Raw genomic sequence first — 17,178 nt, 5'->3', positions numbered from 1 at the left:
ACTTTTTGCATACATATTCAATGCTAACACCAGCGAGAGGTGCATGATGGTTGTTATTGTTACAGCGGATTTTCGGTCCATTCACCCCGTCAGTGACTGGAGGTTACCTAAGCTAATTTGGTATTTCACAAGACTCCAATTCAATCATCTGGTCGTGCAGAGAAAAGAATGCCAATGTCTTGATCCATTCTAATAATCAAAATTCCATCCAATTTCTGCGCGGAGTATTCCGTTCGGAGTCGTGGAGAAGGCTTGAGGCTATCCTGGTTGCATTCGGGCAAAAGGCGGTGTATACCTTCAATTGGTCACAAGACAATCATATTCACACCACCACTGAGTGGAAACTGAAGCCATGCGGCAAGCATGGAAGTCAAGCAAACTATACCACTACAGCATCAGTGACTAATTAAAATTCATGTCCTTTTTCTTTTTTGGACAAAAGGAATTTTATAAAACTGTTGTGACACAGTATCACACATACTACCCCCCACCACACACACACACTTACAGCTATCAGGAACATAGATCCACAGAGACAAGTCAGACAGATGGTTGTATTGCATATACGGCAGTTATTTGCAATATAACCATCCCCAGTATGTGCCTCAAAGTCAACAAGCAATGTCAGCTTTCCCTGTGTGCTGATTAGCGTCAATAGATCGCGGCAAGCTGGGACTCTGGGGAACCGAGGAACTCGGCCCATCTGACTGTAGAGGCGGTGGCGGGCTGTAAATTGGCTGCAAACAGTGAAATTGGGCAGTGTGAAAGCACGAGTAAAGGTCACGTGAGCTGAGGCTACTCCGGTGGGCTCATGCTAGGCACCTCAAAGGTCACACAAACCCTTTGGCCAGGGCTGGTGTATATGAGGAGATGGAAAATGTCAGCGAAAGCAAACAAGCGCCAAATAAAGTCGATATGAGGTAGCAGCTACAGTGTGCAAACGCGTATATATCAGAAAGGATTATGGCAAATGGACTGTCATCTCCTTGTACAGTACTATGGAAATTTATTGATTACATGCAATTGGAATTGGACTTTTAACATGCTATATTGAATGTGTATAACTAAAACTTGGTCACTTGGTACATCATAAACCGCTCCAAAGGGTGAATTGTTAATAGGAACGAATATAAATTGTGGAGTGCTTGCTTTGTGTTGCCCATCTGTTTATTAGTTAGAAAACTACTTCCTGGTTAATGGAGGATGATAAACCGACGGGTGGGCCCATTATGATTCGAGGGGTGGGCTGTTCCCTTTATGCCAAAGTCAGAGAGTCAGAAATTAAATTATGAGATCCTCTTTAAAATGTTATGGGTTTGGCCCATGCACAACCCTGAAGATGATAAAATAAAAAAAAAAAGCATTATCTTGACAATAGTATCCATCCATCCATTTTCTATTACGCTTGTCCTTATTTCGGTTGCGGATGAGCTGGAGTTTTTCAGGGTCCACCCTGTACTGGTCACTGCCGTTCACACAAACCAGACATGCATGCTTTTAGAAAGCGGAATGATGCTGGAAAAAAACTGAGGAAGCCTCAGAACATGCCAACTGCATATAAGAGTTCGGCTTTGAACCCAGGACCGCTCGACTGTGAGGCAGACATGCCACCATGCAGTTTTCAATTGTATTACTTCTATAGTTAATCATTTTACGATGTCAAAATGGTTGTGATCATTGAAAAAAAAATAGTGGTGGCGCTTGACTTGTGGAAAGGACTGTACACATCAGTTTCATTATCAGTTCTCTCATTTTGTCACAAGCCTGCTTGGCGAATAACTGTTGTGTCATTGGTGTTCTCCACTTCTCTTGATTATTGGATAAAATTGAGTACCTTGACCTCTAAAAAGAAATCAAATTGTAACGTTGGAAAAAATGACTCATGACGAACATAATCACACCCCATCCCCCTAATCTACCACTGGCAGAGCCGTTCTTGGCCTTCTCCAGCCGATTATTAATCCCCTGGGAAGTGTGTTCATGCAGGCTATCCTCTAGCCAAGCAGCGCACCTAACTATGCACTGCCCCTTCTTCACCCTTTCCCTCCCCCATCACCATCTGTTTCCTGCACAGCACTCTGGTTAAAGTCTCTGCAAGGCCAGCCACTTCTACCATTTTTTTTTTTTTTTTTAAGAACACTGGTAATCATTGCATCTCGTGACAACTGATAAGGGTGTAAAATAAAGAACACCTGTTTCCATCGTAGCACCAGTCTAGCTTATTCTCTGCATTTCTGTCTTTCATCTATATATTTCTGACATGATATAAAATACAGTACTAACTACAACTGGTATATTCGATTCAGTAAATTTACACAAATGCAAAGTAAAATAATTAAACAAACTATCGGATTGGATTTGACTAATGTGGAGTTGGATCTATTATGACAGTGGTTCCCAACCTCTTTTTTTTGTTTTTAATTTGAATAAAGATTTTATGGTAGCAAACGTTGTACATTATAAAGGATTAATTTAATGACTGATTAATCACAGAAGATTCTTAATTCAGGTTGTTAACCTGTGTCCACAATATAGTGCACCATCATGGTTTACAGGTGCAGAACAAACATGACAGAGGGCTACACAATGGCCATACATCAACCTCCATATTCTTTATCACTGAATAAATTGCTCACATCCTTACAAACTCAATTTCACAAGTGCCATTCCTCCAAGGTCAAGGACCATTGCCTTTAAACATCACATTCATTACTGAACAGAAGACGAAAAAAAAAATGTTGCTATCTGTATAACCTTGCACTTGAGTTTCAGAGAGCCTGCAAGATTGACCATCTACAGTTTCTAGCTGTGCGCTCTCAAAGATCTAGAGTCTTCCATTTCTCCCTAATGGAAAAGGCACAGGGCATGAAATTTTCCTCGATAACGGTCCTTTAACACTAGCGTGAGATATATGGGGGTTAATTGATGATGGTGGAGGACAGAGAGCAGAATACAGACTCCCAAGAGACAGGAGAGAGTTGAAGAGCAAAGAAACTCTGTCAGTAAAAAGCTACAAAACTATCTACGCCCATGTGTGGCATAGACCCGACGAACGTTAAAGCTTGCTTGCTTCATGGTTAAAAATGTTAATTTTGTTTATCGTTTATTTTTTCTGTCAATTCACACACACGTTACAGAGCGAGGGAAGAATGTCAGATACTTCCCATGGCTTAAAGTTTGCAAGACAGTAGACTCACAAGTCACTCATCTCCACTTGAGTACTGGCATTGTGCCCTTTTGTGAGCACTCCTTTGGAAATAACGTCGTCAAGACATAAACAGTATCTGGAGATAAGCAACATGTACAGTAAGATAGTGTCCTCCACAACAGAGACTATTGCTTTAATGAAGGATCTCAGCTCCCCATCAATGTTATATAGTACTTGTCCAGGTGAACTCAGGCCGAACTCACCTGAATTTGGGTGGAATCCAAGTTATACCCTGGACTGGTTACCAGTCAATCACAAGCCACATATACACAAACAACCATCTAAGTCTCCAATTAATGTAAAATGCATGCTTTATTCTTTTGTGATACTAGTTTGATCGTGCCACCCACAGTTCGTTATGTCAGGTGAATTTGTTGTTATTATTGCTTACAACATCTTTGATCAAGCCATTATACAAGAAGTCAGATCCAGTAGCAAATATAGAAGACTCGTCGTAGTCCCGGTGTCAAGTATTCCTGATTCAATACTGAAATGTCTCATTTTGTCCTGCCTGCAATCGCATCGCTTAAAACATAACGAGGCCCAAGTGGTCATCTGAGAGCACCTAAAAGCCTCAACGGTAACTCACCTCAAAGCATTGCGTCCTGTTCGGACAGTTAATTATTCAAATTATTGACAGCCACTATTCATTGCAGTTTTATTGTGGCTTCTGCTGCTGGTGGAGTTCACGGAACTCCTTTGCTTGAATGAACGTTTTATTTCCGTTATAGGATATTTCACTTTCCTTAGTATGGCTCTTCAGAACGGTGAACACGTGTTCAACAATTGTGAGCTGGACAAAGCCTAATTTTCTTTTATGTTCTAGTTCAAAAAAACAATTGCATGATTTTTGCTGATAGTGCCGTCATTAATGTAAAAATATATTTTGGCCGTTTAATCAGCTCGATTAAAATAAAGCATTGCTTGTCATGCAAATGATTCATTTCTGATAGAGGTGCAAAATTTTCTGACTGACTGTCAAACTCTAGATTGGTTTATAGATTAGACCGGAGGAGACTGCTTGTGGCACATAAAAAAAAGAAGAAGAAAAGCATAATAGAGTTGTTGGAGTGGAAGATTGCGCATGGGTGCACAATAAAGGAGACTGGTGACTCATAATTGAAACATGCGTGGAAACATTTTCTTATGGTGACACCATTTGATCCAGACTCACCGTTAAAAAGCTCTGTATTTGTTTTTTGACTTAAAATTTCTATGGTATTCTTAATGTTATGTCTTCTCCATTTATGATACAAGCCATTTGTTGACTGTATGTATAGATTGCAATGTATGTTTTTCATCATTTCATCAACAAAATGAGTTGTCAATGATAAAAGGTGGTAGGTTAAATGGTCAGAAAGAAAGAAAGACGGACATACAATAGGAACTAAGAAATATTCAAAAACTGGAAAGTGAAGCAAATTCTGTGACGCGTAGAGTAAGAGTAGAGTAAATATACATCCAAGTATTTCTTTTGAAATCCTGATGTTGGATGGTGGGGGGGAAAACGTAATTCATTTTTAAAATTGTCTATTGTCTACTGACTACATAATCATGAGAAGTAGACTGCTTAAGTCAGGGGTGCCCAGACTTTTATCACCAAGATCTGCTTTTCCAGTAGCCAGCCTCTCGCAATCCAGCGACGAGGGAGGAGGTGCATCGCTGCGACTGCTGTGGAGAAAGCAAGAGACAGACGGAAAATAGGAAGATAGGAAGCCAGCTTGGGAGAACACGGCTTTATGTGCACATGCGAGGTGACACATCGAAAGAGGCCAGGGTATTATTGTTGACATTCAAACATGAATACGGAGGTACCTCTAGTTCCGACCATCTCTAGTTACGAAATGCCTCCTCGAAAAAATATTGTGTCTCGTTATGAAGGAAAATTCAGGATATGAAAGGCAAAAATAGGTGCTGGATTTACAGCGCCCAAATTTCACTGAATGTAAACATCCTGTATCTTGGGTTGAAAGTGGCACGACAGAGCTGCTCTCCCATTGGCCATTGCCGTAGCATCTTTCTGGCATCCCATTGGCTAGGATGGACGTCAATTTTTACCCATGATCCTACGTTGAATGCTTGTTTTTTAGGCGGGTGCTTGGAACGGATTAGGCTATTTACATGTAAAAAGCGCTTTTACTTACAAAAAAAAAAACTCACATTACGAAATGACATCCGGAATGAATTAATTTCCCAAGTAAAGGTATCACCGTTCTATGAGAAAGAGTTTTGTGAAAACATCTCATCTTACATTTTCCCATTGTAATGAAGTACATACCAAGCAGACGCTCAAACAGCTTTACTGCTTACTCCAAGAAGACTGAGAGGCTGCCATGAGGGATGCCAGCTATTGTGCTCACACAACCGCTTGCCACCCAATGCCCGATCAAACTTCTAAATAATTCACAAGCCACCATTCATGTCTACGACCTGCTAACTCTGTCCCAGAAGAGGAAGGTTACCATAGACACCCAGAGGCCGCCCCGCAGTTTGATGAGCGGAGCCATGCTCCAGTGCTTTTTTGTTTACACCCCTGTCGTCTCTTAAAACTATTTTGACGGCGGCAATTTCTTTTAAACCGGAGGCATGCCTCAGTGGAAGCTGGTTGCAACGTCTGATTTAATAAATGAGACAGGTGACAAACTTAAATCAACAGGTCTCCGAGTATAAGGTTTACATGAAAGCACATTTATGGCAGAAGATGACCACATTGTCCAAATTGGTCATTGTATGAGGTCCTGGCAGATTTACAGTATAGACCACATACAGATAAATATTAAATTATTGTATAGCAATGGGGATACCACGGCGGAGTTGTCGTTAGCACGTCTGTGTCTCTGTTGTGAGGTAATTGGTTCAAATCATGTGTGGAATGCACGTCCTCCACTTGCTTCCATGAGGTTTCTCCGAGTACACCAGATTTCTCCCATATTTTAAAAAAAGACACACGAGGGGGAATCTGTCACTAGATGAAAACGGCATTTGTCTATATGTGCACAACATTTGGCTGATCATCAGCCCAAAGTGTACCCTTGCTCACACCCATAGTCAGCTGGGATAGGGTCCTGTTCACCCTTGGCCTCAATGAGTATAGCCAATCACAGCTGTTGGTTAATTATGAACCACTTTGATGCAGCAGTAACGCTCGGTACGCCAACTTTCATGAGTGAATTGGACAAGATGAGGAAATATACAGTTATTTCTATGCTGTCCAATGAGGGTAGCTTGTACTGCATCGACAATCAACCAACATATCCATCAGCACACCAGCTCTGAGCTAAATTTAAACGAAGGACAGGGTCCAGACTGACCCCAATATATGAGGGCAGAACAAAAACAGGAATCAAGCTGTCCGAAATCCTTTGTTTTGTTCTGCAAAGTAAAGGTCAAAGCTCTGCATCATTTTTCTTGCAGTGTTTTTGCCCACGGCATCACATTTTTCTGCCCATGCTTCCCTGTGTCCTACTTCCCTTCTTGTGGGTGAATAAATGGAATTGTACCCTGCAGTACGACTCAGCCCTGATGACATTTTGTTATCTGCTGCTGTCTGCCAGTTTCCCTCGATGAGAAACTGTCACTCATTAGGCCGACAGCTCTGTTTGTCCAGAACAATTACACTCTTGCTTGAGTCATGTTGCAAACATATTTTACCGCTGTTCAGCACGGATGAAGTGGATAGCGTATTAATTGGGGATTTCGTCATTTCATTGTTTCCAATGAAAGACAAAAAACAAAAATAAAGTGAGAAATTGTCCAATAGATTACTGAAGCTCATTTCCTTTCAGGAACATCTTTATTCATGTATGTGGCATACATTGTCAAAATAAAGAAAATTACTTCACTACACAAATGAGACAATTCACCCTCTTTCATACTTATTAAACCTGGGAGTGAAATTGGATATTTATGACACTGCATAGACATACATCTACATGAATATCCAGTATATTAATATAAATGAGAGAGCACAGAGGCAAGTGGAACACCAATTGCCAGGAAAGATTTTGAGTCCACAGTAATAATAATCATAATATTAAGAATAAGAACCCAAACAAAGATTTAAGATAATTTCTAATACTGTACTGCAGAGATGTATGAAAAAAATAAGGTAAAATAATGTTGCTTTTTGGGTTAATAATAGAATTAGTAACACATTTCAAATAGGGCTGGGCTATTGATCAATACAACTTTTGTTCCCCCCCCCCGGGCAGTAACGTCAAACGCCGACAAATCAGTTGGCAATGGAGGACCCCAGCTCTTGTGGCGAGAGAAGAATAAACAGATTCTTTCACTTTAACTGAGGATTTGCTGAATTTGACAGATACGGACAAGTCACCTTCTCTCATTTGATAAGAAATTGTCAATCTCACTTGAGTTGCTCCGCCAGGAGTTTACTGGATTGAGAAAGAGTTTGGAATTCATGCAGCAGCAAGTGAAGGATCCCAGGTCAGATATTTATGTTTGATTATCTTAAACATTAAAGCAAAAACTTTATTTAGCATTAATTATGCAAAAAAAAAATTTAAATTTCAGAAGGGGGCAAATACTTCTTAATGGCACTCTACATTTCTATTACATTGCGTTTTGGCATTCTATTTGAAAATCTAGGACACTGGCTTTCCATGGTTAGTTACAGAATGTCGGTGCACGTGAATAATGAAGTTAAAGAAGTTGGCGCCAAGGAGAAAACCATGACCAGAGTCTGTGCCCACTCGTTTCGTCGCTGTAGGTAAAACAGGGAATTAGCCCTGATGTTCAAATATTACCGAATTTAGTCATTGCTGGCAGACACAGTCTGAAGCCTCAAGCAAGAACAACTAATCTCTCAATAAAGTGCTCGAGTTGACCAAACCGGGCACTCCGGTTTCCTCCCACATGCCAAAAACGTGCAACATTATTTGGACCGAGGTGTGATTGTGAGTGCGACTGTTGTCCGTCTCCATGTGCCCCGCGATTAACTGGAAACCAGTTCAGGGTGTACCCTGCCCCCTGCCCGATGACAGCTGGGATTTGCTCCAGCACTCCCGCGACCCTCGTGAGGATAAGCGGCTCAGAAAATGGATGGATATACTCTAAATGGCAATAATCTTTATCTGCAAGTGCTTGATGGTCTTCCACCTCACCTTTGAAGTGACTCTCAAGTTGGTGAAGTAAAGGAAAAAGATCTGTGGGGGAGAGTTACTTACACACCGACACACACACAGATGCACATGGTCCAAAAATAGCTAACAAGCAGAGTCTAAAAGACCCCTTTGAATAGATACAGTGTGGCGACTTTGAAAGGGCATACCTCTAATAGAATACATCCTTTTCTCAAAAGTTATCGATGGAGGTCAGTAAACCAGTTTCATGGGACATCTTTTTGTTTTGTCCAAATTAAAACATACACATCATATCAGATGGCAGATGAGAGAATGAAAGATTTAACTAGGTTGTCGCGCAAATACTTGAACAATAGAGCTGAAGCACATGAACAAAAGATGACCCTTATGAATAATTGGGACTAAACGTGGAAAGGACAGAGTTTGCTATAAACACCCTCGTTCCAACTCCTCAAGTTGTGTTGAATTATTCAGCTCCAATGTTTGATCTGAATTTTAATCTTTTTTATTGCCCATCTTTAAGGGGAAGAGTGGAATGTAGGACGAAATTTCCCTTTGATCATAAGTTGGAGAGGCTCTTGTGATCTTCCAAGTTGCTTAAAAGCTTCCCCTCAGAGAAAGAGTTGAACCCCGAAAACGAAATTTACGAAGCAGATTGGCAGAAGACTCTACTTCAAATGTCACGTCGTCATGAAATGAACACTTTTGGCACAGATGAAAAATACAACGACATTCTTCCATTAGTTATTATTTTGAATACTCAAGTTATTGTCACATTTTTACATTGCGTTTACTGTGGCTTTCTACAGTACATCGCACAGCCTCAGGGTTAAGGTATTTTCTGAGATTGTGGCTATCATGTATTCCAGACATAATTTTTTGGTTTTATTATATATATATATATATATATATATATATATATGAGTTAGGGTTTAGTTCAAACAACGCAATTTAGATCCCAAGGTTAGGGTATGCTGTAATTTGGTTTTGTGTAGTTTATACCCTGTGGTTTGTGTTATCCGTTTCACCTGGAGTATTTTTCGGCCAATCCATTTTAGAGCTCTTTGGATATACCGTATTCTAGGATTGACTAAGAAAGGGTAAACCTGTTAACTATGTTTATTTTAGGGTATATTTTGAGCTTCATATTTAAAATTATAGTCCAGGGTTGGGGTACAGTGAAGACCTAACAAGAACTAATGGTTTAATCTGGGCAAATTCATTGACAATTCTGAGTTTTTCAAGTTTCTCGGCAAGGGTTATGGTGGAGTCTGGGCTACTCTAATTTACCCTCGAAAATATAAAAGAGTACATTTGGGCTTTTAAATTGGATCACTAGAATTTGGGAAGGTGTGAGAAGACAAAATTAAAACAAATACTGTTTTTTCAATACCATAAGGCGCACTTAAATGTCTTACATTTTCTCCAAAATGGGCGGGGCGCCTTATAATGCAGCGCGCATTATGTGTGCAGCGACATCCAAAATCTGTAACTGACTCTTTGTGATAGGGGAATCTGACAGCCATTCCCTGCTGACCCTCACAATTCATTTGAGCCTGCAATGTTGGACTGGCATTTTCCCCCACCTTTCAGAGCCAACTCACCACCTGGTGATAATCAGTTGACAGCTATAGCCCTCTCTTAACTTGAGTCTCCAAGACATGTGGCCGCAAGTCCGGTGACACAATCCCAAGGTCGATCGTCAAACTGCGATTTACTGTGTCCTGGTGCCAAGGGCACGTGGACACCCTTATGCTTGAACATGGCGTTAGTTATGGACAATGAGTGATGAGCATAGACGTCCAGCAAAAGAACACCACTCCTGCTCTGACTGGGAGTGGGGGAACATTATTCCCCAACATGCCCTTCCAGGTCACACAATCATTGCCCATTTGAGCATTGAAGTCCCCTGGCAGAATGATGGAGTCCCTAGAGAGAACGCTCTCCAGCACTTTGTCTAAGGACTCCAAAAAGGGTGGGTACTCTGAATTGTTGTTTGGTGCATAGGCACAAACAACAGTCAGGACCCGTCCCCCCCACCTGAAGGCGGAGGGAGGCTACCCTCTCATCCAATGTACAGGTGCCAAGCGAGGGGCATTAAGTATATCCACACCTGCTTGGTGCCTCTCACTGGGGAAACTACAGAGTGGAACAGAGTCCAACCCCTCTCAAGAAGACTGGTACCAAGCGATGTGTAGAGACGAGTGAGACTATATCCTGTCAGAACTTCTCGACTTCACTCACCAGCTCGGGCTTCTTCCTTGATAGAGAGATGACATTCCATGTCCATAGAGCCAGTTCTGGCCGGAGATAGGATCGCCTTTGACTACCGTTCAGTTCAAAATGCACCTGACCCTCATGGCCCCTCCCACAGGTGGTGAGCCCACGAGTAGGGGGAACCCATTTTACCCTTTCGGGATGTGTCTGAGTGAGTCCCATTGGTGTAGGCCCAGCCACCAGGTGCTCGCCTTGGAGCCCCACCTCCAGGCCTGGCTCCAGAGGTGGGCCCCGGTTACGCGGATCCAAGGAAGGGAAACCTGAATACATTTGTGTATACCATAATGGGGATCTTTTTACCATGCTTTGTCTGGTCCCTCACCTAGAACCTTTTTTGGCGTGAAGCCCCAGACAACTTAGCTTTTAGGATCATCGGGACACACAAACCCCTCCACCACGATAAGGTGACAGTTCAAGGAGGGGCTAAGGAGAATTTAGTCTCTAATTAATGGATGTTTTTGGGATATATGAAGAAACCGGAGTGCCCAGCAAAAACCCACGCTGGCAAAGGGGAGAACATGCAAAGTCCAGAGACATGTTGCCAGGATTTGAACCCCAGTCCTGAAAACAATGAGGCAAATGCCCTAACCAGTCGCGCCGCCGTGCCGGCAGTTTGCATAAACACTTAAATAAAATTGTTCTTGGTAAAATTGTTCTGATGGGAATGTAAATGCCGTAATCTGATTCTTTTAATAAGCCATCTCTCTTCAATGGATGACACCGACCTGACCACAGTGCACACTTCTGATGCTGCTCACAGTGGTCTAAGGGACCGCTCAGGGGCTTAGTGTGTTTGCTCAGACATAAATAATTAGAGGGAACATTGGTGCTTGTGCTGACAATTTAAAACACGGGGGGCTGAAACGCTAGTACCCCAGTTAGAAAAAGACTGCGCTATGGTAAAACTAAATATGGTGGAAAAAAGTCTTGTTTAAAGATCACATAACACTATGCATGTTTGGAATCTTGTAGCATGATACCAAAAATAAAACTTGTAGGCTACACACAATGACCATACAGTAAACTACAATATTAAACTTGTGCACGTGACGTCACCATTTTCACAGAGCCATATTGTCGTTCAAAAAGAGCTGCTCGACAGTGTGGGGGACATTGAACCGGAGTAGAATATTCACAATGCCCGAGACTTGTTGTGCTGTTGGTTGTTACAACAGACAAGACAGATATTCAAAGAGGTCATTCTTTAGAACACCAGCTGAAAAGACGAGAAAAGATCAATGGACTTCGCCAATTAAACGTGATGGATGGTGCCCAATCAAATACACACGACTGTGTAGCGATCACTTCACTTCAGGTAGGAATTATTCTTCTCAATCTCAAATTCCCAAAAAGAATTTACTAATGCCAAGTTGCCTCATTTGAAAACAATTTGTTTGAAAAAAATATATAACAGAGTCATCTCCAACATACACGAAACGTGCCGCAGGCGGACGTTAATCTTTGATAAACCTCTCCCTGACAATATTTTTTTTCTAATATGCATTGTTCTCAAATGTGTCCAATGCGTATTTAAAAAAAAAAGAAAGTAAACCGGTCACACAGAAGTCTATCTAAGTTAGAGTGGCCGCAAGGCGCTTCCGTGTATGGGGGCTGAAGCCTATCCCAGCGTTTTTTTTTTTCTTTTTTTTACATATGCATTGGACTCATTTGAGAACGATGCACATTTAAAGAAAAAACGTCTGTCACAGAGAAGTTTACCAGAGTTTAACGTGTGGCCGCAACACGCGTCGTGTACGGAGGAGTTGACTCAATGTTTATTTTTTTCTCCAGTCATAGTTAATGAATGCGAGATTGTATAAAACCAGGGGTCAATTATTTAAATATTGGTATTCGTATTGAAAAAAATCTGAGTGGCTCTATCGCCATGGGGGATTTATTCTTGATCAATAACAGATCCAGCAACAAAGTATTTGTATGCGTCCAGACTTTTCTACGCTTTCAAAACACTTCTGTGTAAATCTTGACGACTTACTCACCAAATACCTGTGTAGATCCAGTTGTCCAAGACAAGCGGAAGCGGGGTAATAGTTCCATCTCTTATCGGCGAAATCATTGACTTCGGCATTAAATATGGGTCCTCTATGGTAAGTGTTTCTCATTTTTTCCACGTACCTTCATTTATTTTCACCTTCTAAATGTTTAACAGTATCGGACAAAACTCCGGTTGTCGTGCTATAAGACGTACAGGATTTTCGGGTCGTCTCCAATCAAGTTAGCATTGAAGAATGCTTTGTTTGACCGACACTTCCGGACAGTGACGTGATTTGATGACGTAGGTGCTCGAACTCTGTACAAGTCAAGAACTAACACCAAGTGTTTATGAAGATTAAAACAATGCAAACAGAAACCCAAAATAGCCATACAGTCAATAAGACTGAAATAACTCGCCATGTGCAAGGCAATACAAAGACACACTGCACAGTAAAATGGTCTAAAATGAGAAAAGACTTCAAAAACCCAGTCTGACAGCACAGACGGTGTATATTTGTACGTGTGTGTGTTTGTGTGAATTGAAATATGGGTACTCAAAGGACGATTAAAAATGGGAACGCTTGAACACGGGAAGATTGTGTGACTATTTTAATTAATCCATCTATGCATTCATTCCCCATCGCTCATTTAGGGCCGTGAGCGAGTGAGAACTTAAGCCATCAGACTTTGGACGAGACGCAGGGTATACCCGGGACTAGTCACAAAGCAATTGCAAGTAGCAGAGACAAAAAAGAACATTCATACTAACATTCACAACTCTGAATATTTAAAAATCTTTAATGAAGCCAACATGCATGTTTTGGTGACATGAGAGGTGGCCAAATCACCTAGACAAAACCCACGGAAAACAAGCAAATTTTATGCAGAGAGTCAAACCCAGGACCTCGGAAATATGAGGCAGATGTGCTAACCGCCAGGCTCTGTGTTGCTCCAAGATGCAAATGGCCATATGAATTTAAGATTTGTTCCATTTCTATATCCAGTATGTTATCACTGTCACAGTGGAAAGAGATTAACGTGGGGTTTGATGCACTTTGATGCTTCACACGAAAGGGCTGCCAAAAGATTATTTCAAAATATACAACCTTTAAAGCTTTCTTAAAATGGCACTCCAGAATTCATACAGGACTAAAAATATTCTCCTCCATTCTCCCTCCCACATACCGACAAGCCTTTCAGACATAACATGAAGACGTTGCCACCTGAAGTGATCGCATAAAGAAAGCACGGTGGTGCTCAACTGCACTTTCAAGGGGAAACAGAGCTTGATTGTTAAGAATAAAGCTCCCCACAGACTTCAATCTATTTGGCTACCAATGAGCAGAGGCACCTCCTGCTGCTCCCTCCACTGCCTCCAGCTCTTCAGTTCCCTGTGTCCTAGCCTTACTGAGTGGCTTCGCCTCTCAGCATCGCTCAAGAGGAGGGAAGTAGGACAGGAAGAGGCTTGCGTGAGAAGAACTGGAGGCAATGCAGATGCAGATGTGATGCGGGAAGGTTTGTACCTTTGCTTATCTCAGGTCAATGAGAACATGGCGGGGGTCCAAATAGATGTTAGACGAGAGAAAGCGGAAAAAAATTATTGACACAGCTTCAGATGTGGTTAGAGTAGTAAAAAATTAGGACCAAGCATGACTATTACATTCCGCATAATAAAATGATTTTTTTTTAAATGTATTTCTTTCCATACGTTTAGATGCGACTCGGTCAAAATACATTAATCTATGATGTTGAAAAAAAAAGGTTGGACATTGCTGCTTTAGAGGCCCATTAAGGATGCATTTAAGGACACAAATGAACAAAAATAGTAATACATTTTATTTAATTAGCAGAATAAGTAAAACTGTACACATCACAATGACAGAGGGATCATTAAAATTAACAGTGAATTAAACAGAAGGACCATCCAACCATTCTCATTTCTGCTTATCCTTACATTCAGACTGTAATTGAGTAGAATCTAAACTAGGGCTGCAACTTGAATGTTTCGAGTAGAAAAAGATATTCAAGGGTTGTTTTTTTTTTTCCTGGCTCTGGGAACCATTTATTTAACTCATTCACTGCCAGCCCCCGTAATTTGACACTAATAGAAAATACATTAGCTGCCTAGATCAATTGTGAAGTTTAGCAGTGCAGACGTACCAGCGCAACGTGGTTAAGTCATTAGCACAGGCAAAGGTGGCAGAAGCGGAGCATACGTGTTTAATTGAAAGAGTGCAAGATAAATTCTGAGGACACGCTACTGTAATTGGCAAGCCTCTCTTAAACACAGCAAAAGAAGCAGAAGATGTACGCCAGAGAAGGGAAAATTCCCAAAATGTGTCATCATTGTAGACAAGAAGGCAAACACCAGTGACACGAGATCTCTCGAGCAAAACTACCATCAAATTTCTGGCAACTTTAGAATATGGGAGGAGGATGTGTGCAACTATAACGTGGCTTCATTCGGGATGTTTGCTTGTCACTGGACTGTTTTGCTCAGTGATTTAAGTGTGTGAGAGACGTACAGGCCACATTTAGAATCAAGTACTCTTGGTGAAAAAAAAAATTATCACGAGTTTGTCAAAAAAAAAAAAAAAAAGAAAAGAAAATCAATGACATTAATATATAATATTTGTGTTTCCTTTCAAAGTGTCATCATTTTCATTCGGTTGCCCTGGTCTAAACACACAGCCACAAATCTACAGTTTTGTTGTCACGCCCTAAAATGTTGACAGTTTAAGTGGAGTTGCAGTATAACCTCGTTTTTTTTTTCATATTTACTTAGAAAAAATGCTAAGAAGAAAATGATTTTTAAACATAAATGTGTGTTTAATTTATTTTCACTTATTTTTAAAATGGCCTCGCTGAAAATTTTTTCCAGACAAGAAAATAAATTTTTGCGCAACGTGAATTGAAGAATTAAAGTTGCTGTTTATTTCAAAAAAGGAAAAAAAATTGTCTCACTTTTAAGTGAAATGGCTTATTTGTCTTGTGTATTCATAATTGGGAATCTAATTATTTCATAAAAATGTTGGTATAGGATACTTGAAATCATGCTGCCTGCACCAAAGTCAAGTGGCTGCAACACTAAGCCAAATCATGTAATTCTCATTCATTTAATGTAAAAATAAATAAATCAAAATACATCGCTAAAAACTGCAATATTCTAAAAATTCTAAAGGAGACGCCATGCATTTACTATAAAGCATGTGCCGTTTTGTTGATGACTACTTACAAAAATCTGCAGTGCTACAGTATCTATGTTTTTGGTATAAAATGCTAATGAGGACATATCAGTCAAACTACAATTAAATGTTTAAGGTTTCAATAGTGCCAAATATTTCAGGGTATTGTCTACAATGTATGGTTTGTATTAAAAAAAAAACATTACTTTTGTATTTACATACAAAAGCTAGAGAGTCAGTACTTCACATTTTTTCAGGAAGCCGAAATGTTGAATATTAATGGGGGTCTTTTTTTTTTTTTTATTTTACAAAATTATCTACACTCCCACTTCGGTGCAGCGTTGCCACTTATGATGTAGTTCGTGCAGTAAATGAACCGCACGGGCTGGTTTCGTCTCCGAACAACAAAAAGAAAGATGTGACATGTTGTCCCGTGGCTGGAGGCGGAGGAGGAAGCGGGCGGGCGGGGGGGGGGGGGGGGGCGGCAAAAAGGAGGGGGGAGGACAATGAAGCGGCAGCTGGCCCCGAATCATGGACGAGCGATTGAACGGCACCATCTGCACAGCGAAGGCAGGCTGGAGCAACAACATCAGCCTTTGTTGAGCGAAAGCTAACTCCTGAGCGGTCTGACCGAATTCGTTGTTCTACCCTTGGGCGACGCCACATATGAGAACATTGAAGCTTCTTTTGGAAAACTCCTACCTTTCCCGCCGTCTTCCGTCACGTCCCCAGCCGCTCTCAGTTGTGTGGTGGCGTTGTTGTTGAGCAGCGGCTTGGTCCTCTTCGGTCTTTCCTTTGCAGCATGAGCCAGTCCCGGCTGCCTTGTGCGCGGCTTGTGGTGCTGAAGTGGACAGCTCACCCAGGCGCTGTGGACAAGGCAAGAAGAAGTGGTGGTGATGGCGGGGTGGGGGGGGGGGGGGGGTCCTAACGTTTCGGCCCGAGTCGACTCTATACAGCGACATCTATTGACGGGGAGGTTCAGTGAGTGGCGTGCCGTCCTCTCTGAGGGCGCCATCTGCTGGAAGAATTGAGACCTGCACTTCTTTACGTTCTGCCCCTTCACAACTCACAATCAAACTCGCGTTACACTTGACAACAACCCATAATAAAGTTCAAGCTGGTCTCGTCGGCTTTTCCTGAAACTTAATGCGTTCTAGGGAAAGCCTGAAGGTTTTGTGCAAACCACATTGATAAAAGTTAAAGAGTCCTGGCTGAAGATAAACAGACTCCAAAGCACACCATCAGGTACTGTATAGTGTTAGCTGGATGGTGAGCAGGATTGTGTTTGCACCAAACTTGCCGTTTGGAATTTTACCCGAAAAGTTCAACCACATGCTTTTAGTACATTTCAAGTGTGTTTTTCCGATACTGAATACTGTCCATGAATAAAATTCTTATAATTGTCATTGCATAT

General features: G+C 41.3%; 1 protein-coding gene across 5 annotated transcripts in view; it reads right to left on the bottom strand.

Moving 5' to 3' along the window:
• Positions 1 to 16,608, bottom strand: part of srrm3 (serine/arginine repetitive matrix 3) — a 73,860-nt gene extending 57,252 nt beyond the window's left edge. For 2 of the 5 annotated variants that reach the window (XR_009792422.1, XR_009792423.1), the window contains exon 1: positions 12,585 to 12,838. Coding sequence is in view for 2 of the 5 variants with exons in the window: in XM_061802749.1 (XP_061658733.1) it covers positions 12,585 to 12,707 (123 nt within the window). In the remaining 3 variants the exon portion in view is untranslated. Of the gene's footprint in view, positions 1 to 12,584; positions 12,839 to 16,466 lie in introns of those variants that run through there. The other 3 variants (XM_061802749.1, XM_061802750.1, XM_061802751.1) reach the window with 2 other exon arrangements.
• Positions 16,609 to 17,178: the final 570 nt, after the last annotated feature.

The sequence above is a fragment of the Syngnathoides biaculeatus genome, chromosome 18 (assembly GCF_019802595.1).
Source record: "Syngnathoides biaculeatus isolate LvHL_M chromosome 18, ASM1980259v1, whole genome shotgun sequence".
Lineage (NCBI taxonomy): Eukaryota > Metazoa > Chordata > Actinopteri > Syngnathiformes > Syngnathidae > Syngnathoides > Syngnathoides biaculeatus.
This window is presented reverse-complemented; position numbering and strand designations above follow the sequence as displayed.